Here is a 13953-nt window from a genome sequence, read left to right as displayed (position 1 = left end):
CATCCCGGGTATGATAAAGTTTGAAAAATGAAATCATAAATTATAATATGATAAATAACTATAAATAATTACACCAAATAATAATATAACAATAATAAAAATTATTCAATAATGTAATCAAATCAAAAACACTGAAATTTGCTCAGTTGCAGACTTGTCACTGTCATTACTTTTCAATATTTGATGACGGATCTCCCCACAAATCGCTATCACTCAATTCTGCGAGTGATTACAATTTATTATCACTGTTTTCTAGCTGGTCTAAAATAATTTTTGATGTAAAGGGACAGTTTTGGTTGCTATGGACAATCTCCAGTACCCAGGCATAAACAACAGTTTTTATAATATAAAACTGCATGCAGGACACTGGGCAGACCACTAGGGACAAAGGGGATGTGAAATTATTACATACAGCAATGTAATCTGTAAGATTACATTATACTGTATGTATACTGTGTTTTTCACTTTTTGAATTTGGTGCCGTTCTCTGTCCCCGTGCGTCGCAACGCTCGCAGGGAACAGAGATCGGCTCCGTGATGAATCGAGCAGAGGACGAGCCGCTCGTACAGCGTGGAGACATCGCTGGATCCAAGGGAGAAGGTACGTAAACCTCCTCCTGGTTACTGCTTTTGGTGTAAAACTTCCACCCCAAGACAGACTCGGGAATACCGCCAGGGGGGTTAAAAAAATAAAAAATAAAGAAGAATGAAAAACGAGCTACACTTCTCCTCCATAGATACAGGGGAGGAGTGAGCATAGCTACCCCAAGACAGGAAATGTGATAGTAGACAAAATCACCAGGTGAATATAAAGCAAAAAGCTTAAAGAAAGAGAAGTAATGCTCCCAACAACATCTGAGGGATAATAAGTTGCAATATATAATATTTTTGGTTTTATATTTAGATATGCTTTACTGTGTTTTTTCTGAAAAGTTGACTGCACATAAAAAACTGTGGTAGGATAACACATGGCAATACGTGTACCATGTTTTACCATTAAAGTAGAACTGTAAGCACAGCTTTTTTTTCAATTTGGATAGAGTAAAGTTTTTGCCATCTATCCCATTTGGGAGATTTCCCTTCACTTCCTGTCTCATAGCAAAAACAAGAAGGGGGTGGAAACAGGGCCTGACTGGCCTACCGGGATAACGGGACATTTCCCGGTAGGCTGCCTGCCCTGGGGCCACTTTGATCTATGATGTGGCTGCAGCGCTCCACTCCCTCCTCCTCCACCTCCTGCCTACTTGTCACAAAGCAGGAGACCGCTTTGTTACGGAGCTGAGTGTGAAAAGTTCAGCCGCGCTGTGATAAAAGTCCCGCCCTCCTCCTAGACCAGCTTCTGTGATAGACGCAGTGTTCTGTCTATCTGTATATCTGTCTCTCGGTAGAATCCATCATTACAGTATATTTCATAGCTTCTAAAATCATGCTAGGATAAAGATCCATTTACAACATTTACCTACCTCAGTTAATTTGTAGCGTTTTGAGTCCAAACATCGTTAACCTAGGAGAGTGATGGCAAACATTACATTTCCCATGATGGTCAACTACACAGCAGAGTGCATGAGTATCATGGGAAATGTAGTTCCAAAACATCTGGGGTGCCGATGTTCGCCATGACTGACCTAGGACTACCGAGAGCAGAATTATCCCAATTCCTTTCCTAAGCGAAAGGGGCCTCACAAACCTGTTAAGTTGATATTAATTTTAAAGCTAAATTCAGGCTGGACAATAATCTGCATGTTAGCAGACTGTATCCAGTAGGTATTCAGAGATATGAATACCTATATAAAACTGTATCTGGGACATAGTCATAAACAGATTGACATCCCAGACATCCCAGAAACCACTCCTCAGATGCTTAGTTGGTCAGATGTCCTCTGTCAACACTGCTCTGATACCAGAGAAGTTAGAAATGCCAGGATAGTTTGACAGCTCTCGTGTACCATCAAGCAACTGAAGACCTTTCAGGTTATGAGCGCCAATTTACCACCTTTCTAATTGACTGAAAATTCGCTGAAACAGGACATTGCAAGTATTCTTCATTTTCAACTCCTCTTTATTTCTCTGTTGCATTATCGTCTCTTTATGTCTTTGTAACACCCCTTTTTCTATAAATAATTAATTTGCACCACTTTGACCTTTTCATTTTTAACCACTACAGCCCCGGACCAATAAACACCTTAAGGACCAGGTCTTTTTACAATTTCGCACTGCGCTACTTTAACTGGTAATTGCGCAGTCATGCAATATTGCACCCAAACGAAATTTGCGTCCTTTTCTTCCCACAAATAGAGCTTTCTTTTGATGGTATTTGATTGCCTCTGCGATTTTTATTTTTTGCGATATAAATGGAAAAAGAGCGAAAATTTTGAAAAAAAATGATATTTTCTTCTTTTTGTTATAAGAAAATCGAATAAACTAAATTTTAGTCATACATTGAGGGCAAAATTTATTCAGCCACATGTCTTTAGTAAAAAAAATGTCAATAAGCGTATATTTTTTGGTTTGCGCAAAAGTTATAGCGTCTACAAACTAGAGTACATTTTCTGGAATTTACACAGCTTTTAATTTATGACTGCCTATCTCATTTCTTGAGGTGCTAAAATGGCAGGGCAGTACAAACCCCCCCCCCCCAAATGACCCCATTTTGGAAAGTAGACACCCCAAGGAAATTGCTGATGGGTATGTTGAGCCCATTGAATATTTATTTTTTTGTCCTAAGGGATTGAATAATGACAAAAAATAAATAAAAAATTTACAAAAAGTTGTCACTAAATTATATATTGCTCACACATGCCATGGTTATATGTGGAATTGCACCCCAAAATATATTCCGCTACTTCTCCCGAGTATGGGGATACCACATGTGTGGGACTTTTTGGGAGTCTAGTCGCGCACGGTACCCCGAAATCCAATCACCACCTTCAGGATTTCTAAGGGCATACATTTTTTATTTTACTCCTCACTACCTATCACTACCTATCACAGTTTTGAAGGCCATAAAATGCCAAGATGGCACAAAACCCCCCCAAATGACCCCATTTTGGAAAGTAGACACCCCAAGCTATTTGCTGAGGGCCATGTTGAGACCATTGAATATTTTTTTTTGTCCCAAGGGATTGAATAATGACAAAAAATAAATTTTTTTTTTTTTTTACAAACAGTTGTCACTAAATTATATATTGCTCACACATGCCATGGTTATATGTGGAATTGCACCACAAAATACATTTTGCTGCTTCTCCTGAGTATGGGGATACCACATGTACACACGGGCGGACTGTATGGCCAACTTAGTCCGTCGAAACACATTTCAGCGGACAGTCCGCTCGTGTGTGGGCTTCAGCGGACTTTTTCAGCGTGCAGTCTGGCGTACTAAGTATTTCGGAATTTCCGTAATACTGTCCGTCATACTTTGGTTTCAGCGGACAATCCGCTCGTCAGTAGGCTAGTTCGACGGACTAAGAATGGCGCATGCTCAGAAAGGATTTACACGGCGAAAGGTTGCATTGCTGTGTATTGGACTTCCTATTTCTAGTCCCGTCGTAGGTGCTGTACACGTCATCGCGCAAGCTTTCGACGGACTGTTTGTGCATCCGTGTGTGGTCAAGTCCGTTCATTCGAAAGTATGACGGACTGTCCGTCGGATTGTATGACGGACTAAGTAGGCCATACAATCCGCCCGTGTGTACGCGGCTTGAGGGCGCAAATTTTTGATTTCACTCCTCACTACCTATTACAGTTTCAAAGGCCATAAAATGCCAAAATAGCACAAAACCCCCCCAAATTACCCATTTTGGAAAGTAGACACCCCAAGCTATTTGCTGAGAGTCATGTTGTCTGAACGAAAAAAAAAAGAGATTGATCGGTGGGTATGCCCACCATTAGAATACCTCCCTTCATCCACCCACTTCTAATGATGGACATACATGCACCATTTATATATGCCGAAGCATGGGGGCATCCTCCCGCAAAAAAGTTATGCCGCGTACACACGGTCAAACTTTTCCACGGGCAAGCATGCATTGGAATTTCGACCGTATGTACGCGGCATTAGGAGCAAAATCGCTCCTCCACCCCTTATGCCCCCATGCTTCGGCATATATGCTCTTTTTTTTAACTGTAGTGGTGAAATCACCTCCTACAGCGTTGGAGTCGCGGCTTTATGTATCATGGGAGCAAACGCTGTTGCTGTCAAGATAAATAAATCCACGCTGCAACTGAATGGCGTACCTGCTAAGCAAATTATGGTTAACGTTAAAACAAAGTAACATTACAGTATAACAGTAAAATCTTACCATACCATACCTGCAAAGCAAATGCCCAAAAAAAACAGTAAAAAATAAAACATTTTTTAACACAACCTGTGCCTAAAATATATATATGCCGAAGCATGGGGGCATCCTCCCGCAAAAAAGTTATGCCGCATACATACGTTCAAACTTTTCCACGGGCAAGCCCTCCGTCGGAATTTTGACCGTATGTACGCGGCATTAGGAGCAAAATTGCTCCTCCACCCCTTATGCCCCCATGCTTCGGCATATATGCTCTTTTTTAACTGTGGTGGTGAAATCACCTCCTACAGCACTGGAGTCGCGGCTTTATGTATCGTGGGAGCAAACGCTGTTGCTGTCAAGATAAATAAATCCACGCTGCAGCTGAATGGCGTACCTGAAAACATGAAAAATGGTTAACAATAAAACACAGTAAAAAAGTAAAGTATAAAAAATTAGAGAGAAGAGAGAGAGAGAGAGAGAGAGAGAGAGAACAATAAAACGACAACTATTTTTGGTTTTTATATTTTATATTTTTTTGGTTTTTTTTATTTTACTTTTCTTTTTTTTTTATACACTTTTTTTTGAACTGTAAACTGTAACAACTATAACATTTCGGTCTCTCAAAATGCGATGGCATCTTGGGAGACTCTGTGTTAGTGTGCCTAGCCTGTGAAATGCTGTACCCTATGCTAATACTTCACTAGTGTGTGGTAGCGTTCAAAACACTCACCAAGGCAAAGAACAGGATTGCCAGGACAGCGTGGACAATAACAACGGGTGTCACACCTAAATCCGCGCTTGGTACAGACACGACATCTTTTTTGGGGGGCTCGTTGGGTAGGGGTACTCGGGATGGCATAAGAATAATGCCTCTCATGCAGCCGGCTTACTGCATTTGGTTGGGAATGGTGAGGTGCAGAACCGTCTGGATACAGAAGCTCTGTGACAACCTCTCTTTGGAAGAAAAGAAAGGTTAAAGTCCCGCCTGAAGTTTTGTATAGCACAAAAGCATTCAGCAAAGCCAATTGAAATAAGTAAGCAGACACTTTTTTGTACCAGCGTCTGGCCTTACAGGAAGCTAGATACGGCGCCAACAACTGGTCATTGAGGTCCACCCCTCCCATATTTTTGTTATATTCGTGGACACAGAGGGGTTTCTCCACAATACCAGTCGCCGTAGAAATTTGGACCGTCGTGTCTGCATGAAGGGAGGTAAGAACGAAAACATTCTTATTATCCCTCCACTTCATAGCGAGCAAATTATTACACCGATAGCAGGCTCTCTCCCCCAGCCTAAGACGGGAATCTACAAGCCGCTGGGGAAAGCCCCAGCGATTAGGTCGCACGGTGCCACATGCTCCAATCTGATTATCAAACAAGTGACTAAACAGTGGCACGCTGGTGTAATAATTGTCCACGTACAAGTGGTACCCCTTTCCGAATAAGGGTGACACCAATTTCCACACTATCTTGCCAGCGCTTCCTATGTAGTCAGGACAGTTCTCCGGCTCTATGTAACTATCTTTACCCTCATAAACCATAAAGCTCCATACATAGCCTGTGGCCCTGTCACAGCACTTGACCCGGTATCTGGTACGCTTGTTGGGAATGTACTGTTTGAATGACAAGCGACCAGTAAACTTAATCAGGGACTCATCAACGCAACTTTTTGGGAGTAAACAAGTCTGCAAAACGTTGGTTGAAGTGGTTTATGAGGGGCCGAATTTTGTAGAGCCAATCGTATTCAAGTTCATTGTCACGGAAGTGCATGAACCGCAAGATCTGCTCGTATCGTTTCCTGGACATGGAGTTAGAGAACACGGGCATGTGGTCAGTCGGATGCGCGGACCAATAAGCCCGCAACGTCATGAATTTATGTGTGCCCATGTTGAGGGAAAGGCCCAGAAAGGTCTTAAATTCGGAAACCGTAACTGGTTTCCAATCTCTGGCAAGAGACGGCAACTGGGGATTAGCGGCGATGTGTTGACCAGCATATAAATTGGTTTGGTCCACAATAGATCTATAGAGATCTTCCGTGAAATACAGAGAATTAAAATCGAGTGGCGTAAAATCATCTGTATCCACCTGAATACCGGGTTGGGCAGTGAATGGGGGAAGTACTGGTGCTGCAGAAGTGGTGGGCACCCAATCAGGATTGGCGAATTCTGCAGGAAGGGCACTATGGGAACGACGGGCCTGTCTTCGTCTTCTTGGTGGCAGCGGGACACTACTTGTGCTTGCCACCTCGCCAGCTTGAACTGCACTTATGGGACTCGCCACGTCACCACGTGATACTGCAGTGCTGGATGTACGTCCAGGGTGTACTAGGCTGCTGGTGCTTGCCAGTTCACCAAAAGGATGAGCGGCGCTAGTACTGGCTCTATACTCCATACGAGGGACTTGCGGTTCCTGCACCTCAACAACATCAGAAGATCGGGGTCGGGTACGCCTGACGTTAGCAGGGACCTCTTCTTCGTCGTCAGAGCTATCTGACATGGAGGCGCTCTAAATTTAGGGGTACACTAGTGAGACTCACAGGTAAAAAAGCACCTAGCCTGTCAGGGACTGTATAAAACGCTACAAAAAAAACTGTTAGCGATCGCAGGGATCAAGCCTGACTCTGCGAACGCTGCAGTTATGTGTGTTGTGTTTTGTAAGTGACAGTGATCGATCGATACTGCACTTGGGTGGGCTGGGCTGGGCAGAGGGGCAAAACGCAGGTGCTAGCAGGTATCTGGATTGATCCTGCTAACAATGCGTTTTTTTAGAACCCTAAATTGCTGGGCACGCTAGTATAGATCTGATCAGATCAGATATTGATCTGTTCGGATACTATACCACTAAGGGAGGTGTATGCTTTGCGCGTGGGTGTTAGCGGTACTGGCACTAACCTAGCACTGCCTGGGGCGACGCAGACCCTTTCTGACCCTAAAACCAAATTTATATCACCCGCCGGGTGATCAGGGGGTTAAACCTTTATTAGGTAATAAATGGCGGGTGCCCTGATGCTATAAAAAGCGAACTACCTAACCAGCGTCACCCGTAACACTTATACGGTGATCACTGGTGAAAGGGTTAACTAAGGGCAATCAGGGGGTTAAAACCTTTATTGGGTATTTATATGGGGGTACCTGAAGCTTTATAAAAACCTGACGGGGAACCTAAATAACTAACTGGCTAACCAGCGTCACCAGTGACACTTATATAGCGATCGCTGGTGAAAGGGTTAACTCTAGGGGCAATAAAGGGGTTAAAACCTTTATTAGGTTATATATCGGGGTACCTAACGCTATAAAAACCTGGCGTTGAACCTAAAAAAAAAACTAGCTTCCTAGCGGGACCAGTGACACTAATGCAGCGATCAGAAAAACGATCGCTTAGTGACACTGGTAAAAGGGGGTGAAAGGGTTAACTGGGAGGGCAATCAAGGGGTTAAACCTTTATTAGGGGGGGTAGGGGGCTACCCTGGACCTAAAGGGGGCTAACACTAGCTGCCCTGACACTTTTTACAGTCACAACTGACACTAAATGCAGTGATCAGTAAATAAATGAACACTGCAATTAGTGACACTGTGACTGGGGGGGGGGCGGGGGCCGATCGGGGGGTGACTGGGGTAAAATGTGTGCCTATGTGAACCTATGTGTCAGTGGACTGTTGGTGCACTTACTTGTATGTCTTCACTCCGCGCTGTCCGGTCAAAAAGACCGCCACGAGGAGTGTGACATCACTTCCTCCTTCCTGTGTTTACATTTTCACAGGGGAGGAAGTTCGTCATTGGCCAGGAGCGATCGAGAGGGGATGGCCAGAAACCAACGGCCATCCCCTCATCACGGATCGCTCCTGCAGCGAACCGGACCGCCGTATCCAGCGGGAGGGGGTCCGATCGGACCCCCCACCCGCTGGAAGGCAGGCACGTACATGTATGTGCTTGTGCCTGCCTGTGCCATTGTGATGACGTACAATGGCAATACGGCGGTCCTTAAGTGGTTAAACCATATTTTGTTTTGTTAAAACTGTCTCTAGGACTTTTAATGCAAAATGAAAAAATCCCTGTCTCTTGAAAGAGTGCTACTGCAGTATAAATCTCTGAACATACCTGTCTGTGGTGGCAGTGTGTGTACAGACGTTTATTTTGTACAAACGTTTATTTTTCAGGATTATTATTGCTAATCTTGTGGAAGTTCCAACACTTCGGTAAAAGTAGACGGTGGCCCCCTTAATCTCCTCTTCTCAAGAGAGAATAAATTCAGTTTGGCTAAACTTTTCTCATAGCTGAGCTCCTCCATGTCTCTTATCAGTTTGGTTGCCCTTCTCTGCACTTTTTCCAGTTACCCAATATCCTTTTTTGTGAACTGGTGTCCAAAACTAAACTGCACATTCTAGATGAGGCCTTACTACCTTACTTACTACCTTACTACCATATTTATGAGAATACTGCCTTGGAAGTCCTTTTTCAATACAGCTTCTTCTGCTTTTAATAGAATAATGTAGGAAACTACTAGATCTGTGTAGAGCTAGCACCCAATCATGTGTTTGCTTAACTTTTTAACCAGCGCTAGAGCAATAAGGGCTGAGATATCATTATTTTCTCCAACAAGACCACACATGTCCTTTTTTTCTCTTCTAGCCATTGTTAGTCAATACATATTTAATTAAAATCTAAAATAATTAGAAAACAGTAGAAAACCGTAATAGCTTACCACAATATTCTTCATCAGCCCCGTTCTCACAGTCTTTTACACCGTCACAGTGAAATGCACGTGGAAGGCATAAAGTAAGGTTTCCACATGGAAAGTAGCCCATTCTGCAGACAGAATCTGTCAAGGAATCTACAGGGATAGAGGGAGAGAAAATCCATATAGTTAAATAATATTTATTAGCTTAGATGTGTTTTAGAACTCAAAAATTGCACTTCTCAAAAAATGCTGAAAGTCTAGAAGCTATTTTATTTTTTTCAGATATAAGGTTAACCGGACCCTGCTAGTCTATATCTAGTCTGTTTGTAGACACTTACATAGAAATGTTTCAATCCTTTACAGCTTTCAACTAGGAGGAGGAGATTACTGTGAGACATAACGCAGACATAAAAGATAATATCTCCCAGATGATTCTGGAACATCTTGGAGCTTCCAGAAAGGCAGTGCAAGGGACAGTGATCATTTGCCCAGATGTTACTTCAGTTATTGAAATATGATTTATTACTTGAACTGTAGAAACATATTCGTTCAGCAAATTGTTTGGGTAAACCCAGAATGCAAGGATTGAAAGCAAGGGCATAATTACAAATCATAGGGCCACCAACAGCATATATTCATGGTGCAGAACCCAGCGGTCATCATTCATATTGTTAAACAAGGAGTGGTCAGTAGAAGGAGCAATGCATAATGTCAATGGTCAGCAAGACAGAAAAAACATGTCAGTGGAAGGAAAGAAAAACTGTCCCTAAATGGAGGTCAGTAGGAGTTAAAGCAGAGTTTAACCCAAAAATGGAACTTCCGCTGTAAATGACATGACTCCCTGACATGCCACATTTAGCATGTCATTTTTTTTTGGGGGGGGGGGGGATACCATCTTTTTAAAGGGTTCCAGCTTCCACTTCCTCCTGTCACACTGTAGCACCGGAAGGAAGATCACCTCTCCCCCTCCCTCTCGGCAATCACCTGGGGCACGTCACAGGTCCTGGATGATTGCCCGGCCAGTCACGGCGCAGCTCGTGCATGAGCAGTGCTTGCCTGGCTGTGAAGTTTGTCTGCTTCGTTCCTCTGCATAGCTGGACCCTGGGACAGGTAAGTGTCCAATTATTAAAAGTCAGCAGTTGCAGTATTTGCAGCTGCTGACTTTTCATTTTTTTTTTTAAGCGGAACTTCGCAAACCTACAGGTCAAATTTGCAGCCACAAAATAATTAATAGCTGTGCAAACATAGTCCCACCACATGGCCAATGACATAACACATGTATGAGGTGAATCTGGGATCGACAACTAAAAGCATTCTTTTTTTATATGGGAAATTGTTGTGACAATTCAGGACTGTGGAGCACATGAAGGCAATGGAGGAGAGGGAAGGTCAGGGACCAGGGTAGGCAAAGAAGAGGGTGCAGGAGATGATCACCAGCAGCGTGACATACAGCAATGACACCTGCACCGTGATAGAGTCATCTGACAACAGCACCGTGATAGAGAACACTGACATCAGCAGCGTGACATAAAGCACTAACACCAGCACCGTGATATACAGCACTGACAGCAGCACCGTGATAGAGAGCACTGACATCAGCAGCGTGACATAAAGCACTAACACCAGCACCGTGATATACAGCACTGACAGCAGCACCGTGATAAAGAGTACTGACATCAGCACCGTGATATACAGCACTGACACCTGCACCGTAAGCAGCCCCAGGAGGAAGTCAGCATAGCACAGGGATAGTGGGAGCCCCTCATAATGAGCATAGCACAGGGATGGTGGGAGCCCCTCATAATGAGCATAGCACAGGGATGGTGGGAGCCCCTCATAATGAGCATAGTACAGGGATGGTGAGAGCCCCTCATAATAAGCAGCCCCAGGAGGATGTCAGCATAGCACAGGGATGGTGGGAGCCCCTCATAATAAGCAGCCCCAGTAGAAATATGACACCGCTCAACCTCTTCAAAGAGGAGGGTACGGGCATATAGTACGGTGTGCTTTTTTTGGACAAGGAAGTGAGCCAAATGAAGAAAGAAGGTCTGTCTGCTCGATTAAAAAAATTGTTTATAGACATATACATGGTCTACTGGTCACATGTGTTGAATTCCTCCGAGATCCATGCCTCATTCATTTTTAGAAATGTAAAGGTAGTTAACACTGTCGTGAGCTAGGCGAGTACGCTTATCGGTCACGATCCCCCCTTTTGGACAGGACACTGGATGAGGGGCAAGCCAACAGTTCGATTGCAAATTGGGCAAGCTCTGGCCAGAGGTCAAGCCTGCCCACCCAGTAGTCCAGGGGTTCATCACTCCTCAGAGCGTCCACATCGGCCGTTAACCCGACGTAGTCGGACACCTGACGGTCTAGGCGTTCCCTGATGCTGGATCCGGATGACACCTGTCGATGGGTCGGCTGAAAGAATGACCTCATATCCGAAGTCACCAACACATCTTCAAACCAGCCTCTTCTTGCTGGCGCTGTTGGATTGGTACCCGCAACTCCTTCTTTGGGAGTGGGAATTGCTCCTCTGCCAGAGCACGCAAAAGCAGAATGCAGCATTTCTCGAAGCAAGGCCTGGAAGTGCTCCATTCTGCCAGCCCTCTGTGACGGCGGTAACATTTCCGCCATTTTGTGTTTGTACCGGGGGTCTAAGTACGTTGCCACCCAGTACTGGTCCTTGACCCTTATGCTTTTTATACGGGGGTCCCTATTAAAACACTGGAGCATGAAGGCCCCCATTTGCACTAAAGTGGAAGCGGTGTGGTGGCCTGGCTCCTGCTCATCATCCAGGATAATGTCGTCCTCTTCATTCTCCTCTCCCCATCCACGCACAACAACAGGGATCCCAGAAAGGTTTAAAGCATGCTCTTCTTGCTCCTCCTCTGACTCCTCTTCCGATTCCTGTTGTTGATTTGTCTCAGATAGAGTAGCCCCCCCTGGGAATTCATCCAGCATTGCGACTTCCTCATCTTCCCGCTCCTGCTCCTCCACAGCTTGATCAATGACACGACGCAATGCACGCTCCATAAAGAAGGCATAGTGTACCATGTCACTGATGGCGCCATGGCTGCGACTGACCAGTTTGGTGATCTCCTCAAATGGGCGCAGAAGTCTGCATGCGTCGCGCATGAGCAGCCTCTGGCGCGTTGAAAAAAACCCCAGCTCCCCAGAACCGGTTCTGCCGCAGAGTTCATACAGGTAGATGTTAACTGCACGTTTCTGCTGGAGCAGCCTATCAAGCATATAGAAGGTTGAGTTCCATCACGTCGGGCAATCACAAATAAGACGTCTGACCAGCAGATTGTGTCGCCACTGAATGTCAGCAAGGCGAGCCATGGCCGTGTAAGATCTTCTGAAATGGGCTGAGATTTTCTTTGCCTGCCGCAAGATGTCCTGGACCCCAGGGTATTTGACAAGGAATCGCTGCACGTCCAAATTTAAGACGTGTGCCATGCATGGCACGTGCGTGATTTTGCCCTGTTTCAATGCGCTAAGCAGATTGGCACCATTGTCACACACCACTTTACCAACTGTCAAATTGAGCGGTGTTAGCCACTGATCTGCCTGTGAACGCAAAGCTGAAAGGAGTGCCGGGCCAGTGTGGCTCTTGGCTTCCAGGCACAACAGATGCAGCACGGCATGGCAACGTCTCACCTGGCATGTCGAATAGGTTCTGGGGAGCTTGGGCGGCGCAGCGGAAGAGACGCTAGCAGCGGAAAAGGAGGAGTCAGCCGAGGAGGAGAGGGAGGAGGATGGAGTGGGAGGAGGAGGAGAAGAAGAGTCAGGCCTGCATGCAATCCGTGGCGGTAAAACCAAATCTACACGGGTGCCACGGGTTACATGCTTGACAGCCGTCAGAAGGTTCACCCAGTGGGCAGTAAAAGTGATATACCTTCCCTGCCCGTGTTTGCTAGACCACGTGTCTGTGGTCAGATGTATCTTGGCACCGACACTGTGTGCCAGAGATACATTCACTTGCCGCTGAACATGGCCATATAGCTCTGGGATGCCCTTCTCTGAGAAATACTTCCTTCCTGGGACCTTCCATTGTGGTGTTCCAATGGCCACACATTTGCGAAAGGCCTCCGAGTCCACCAGTTATATGGCAGTAGTTGGTGGGCTATCAGTTCTGACAAGCCAGCCATTAACCGTCGGGCAAGAGGGTTATCCGGCGTCATCATTTTTTTACGCTCAAACATTAGGCCCACGGAAGCCTGCCTTTTTGCAGAAAAACGTGAGCTTGGCGTGATGGAAGGTGGAGTGGAGGACAATTGTGAGGAGAGAGGAGAAGGAGAAGTAGAAGACGAGGCTGGATGGTGAGAGCCTGCAGTGTGGCTTTGTGTGTTCCGTTGCTCCCACTCGGCTCGGTGGTGGCTACTCATGTGCCTTCTTAAGGCGGTCGTCCCTAGGTGAGTGTTGGGCTTACCGCGACTAATGCGTTGACTGCAAAGATTGCAGATTGCAACGCTATTGTCAGCAGCGGACACGTTAAAAAAAGCCCACACTGCGGAGCCATGTGCCGGTGTCCTGGGAGCGCCAGATGTGACCGTACATGGTCGATGACTCTCTCCTGATACATTTGCAGTCTGCTTTGTTCCTCCTGTGCAATGTAAGTTATTCCTGCTTCTCCTCCCTATCTGCTGGTCCATATATCCCTCTGAACTCCCCTCCTCTTCCTCTCTTGTGGGCACCCACGTGACATCACTAGACACGTCATCATCAACGTCACCTTCCCCACCGCTATAAGTAGAGATCTCGGAGTAGGCAGCAACACCGGGGACCAACCTCCTCCTTGGGCTGATCTGGGTACTGTCGTCAGACTGCTGAGTAGCGGTTGTTGGTACCTCCTCTTCCTGATCCAATGCCAAGAGTGGCTGCGCATCAGAAATGTCCTCTTGATATGGATCGGAAAATAATTCCTGTGACTCAAGCGGAAGGTATGTGGTGGTGGTGGTGGTGTTGTTGGTGGTAGTGTCTTTGGGGTTGCA

The 13953-nt window shown here is 45.5% G+C and overlaps 1 protein-coding gene across 1 annotated transcript in view; it reads right to left on the bottom strand.

The window, feature by feature from the left end:
• Positions 1-13953, bottom strand: part of RXFP2 (relaxin family peptide receptor 2) — a 489744-nt gene that overhangs the window by 186473 nt on the left and 289318 nt on the right. The window contains exon 2 of the mRNA XM_077484098.1: positions 8981-9109. Within this exon, the coding sequence (XP_077340224.1) occupies positions 8981-9109 (129 nt within the window). The remainder of the gene's footprint in view (positions 1-8980; positions 9110-13953) is intronic.

This window comes from Lithobates pipiens, unplaced genomic scaffold (assembly GCF_037356315.1).
Source record: "Lithobates pipiens isolate NorthernLeopardFrog02 unplaced genomic scaffold, aLitPip1_a1.2 Scaffold_16, whole genome shotgun sequence".
In the NCBI taxonomy this organism is placed as follows: Eukaryota; Metazoa; Chordata; class Amphibia; order Anura; family Ranidae; genus Lithobates; species Lithobates pipiens.
The sequence above is the reverse complement of the archived record's forward strand: the minus strand, read 5'-3'. Positions and strand labels throughout refer to the sequence as shown.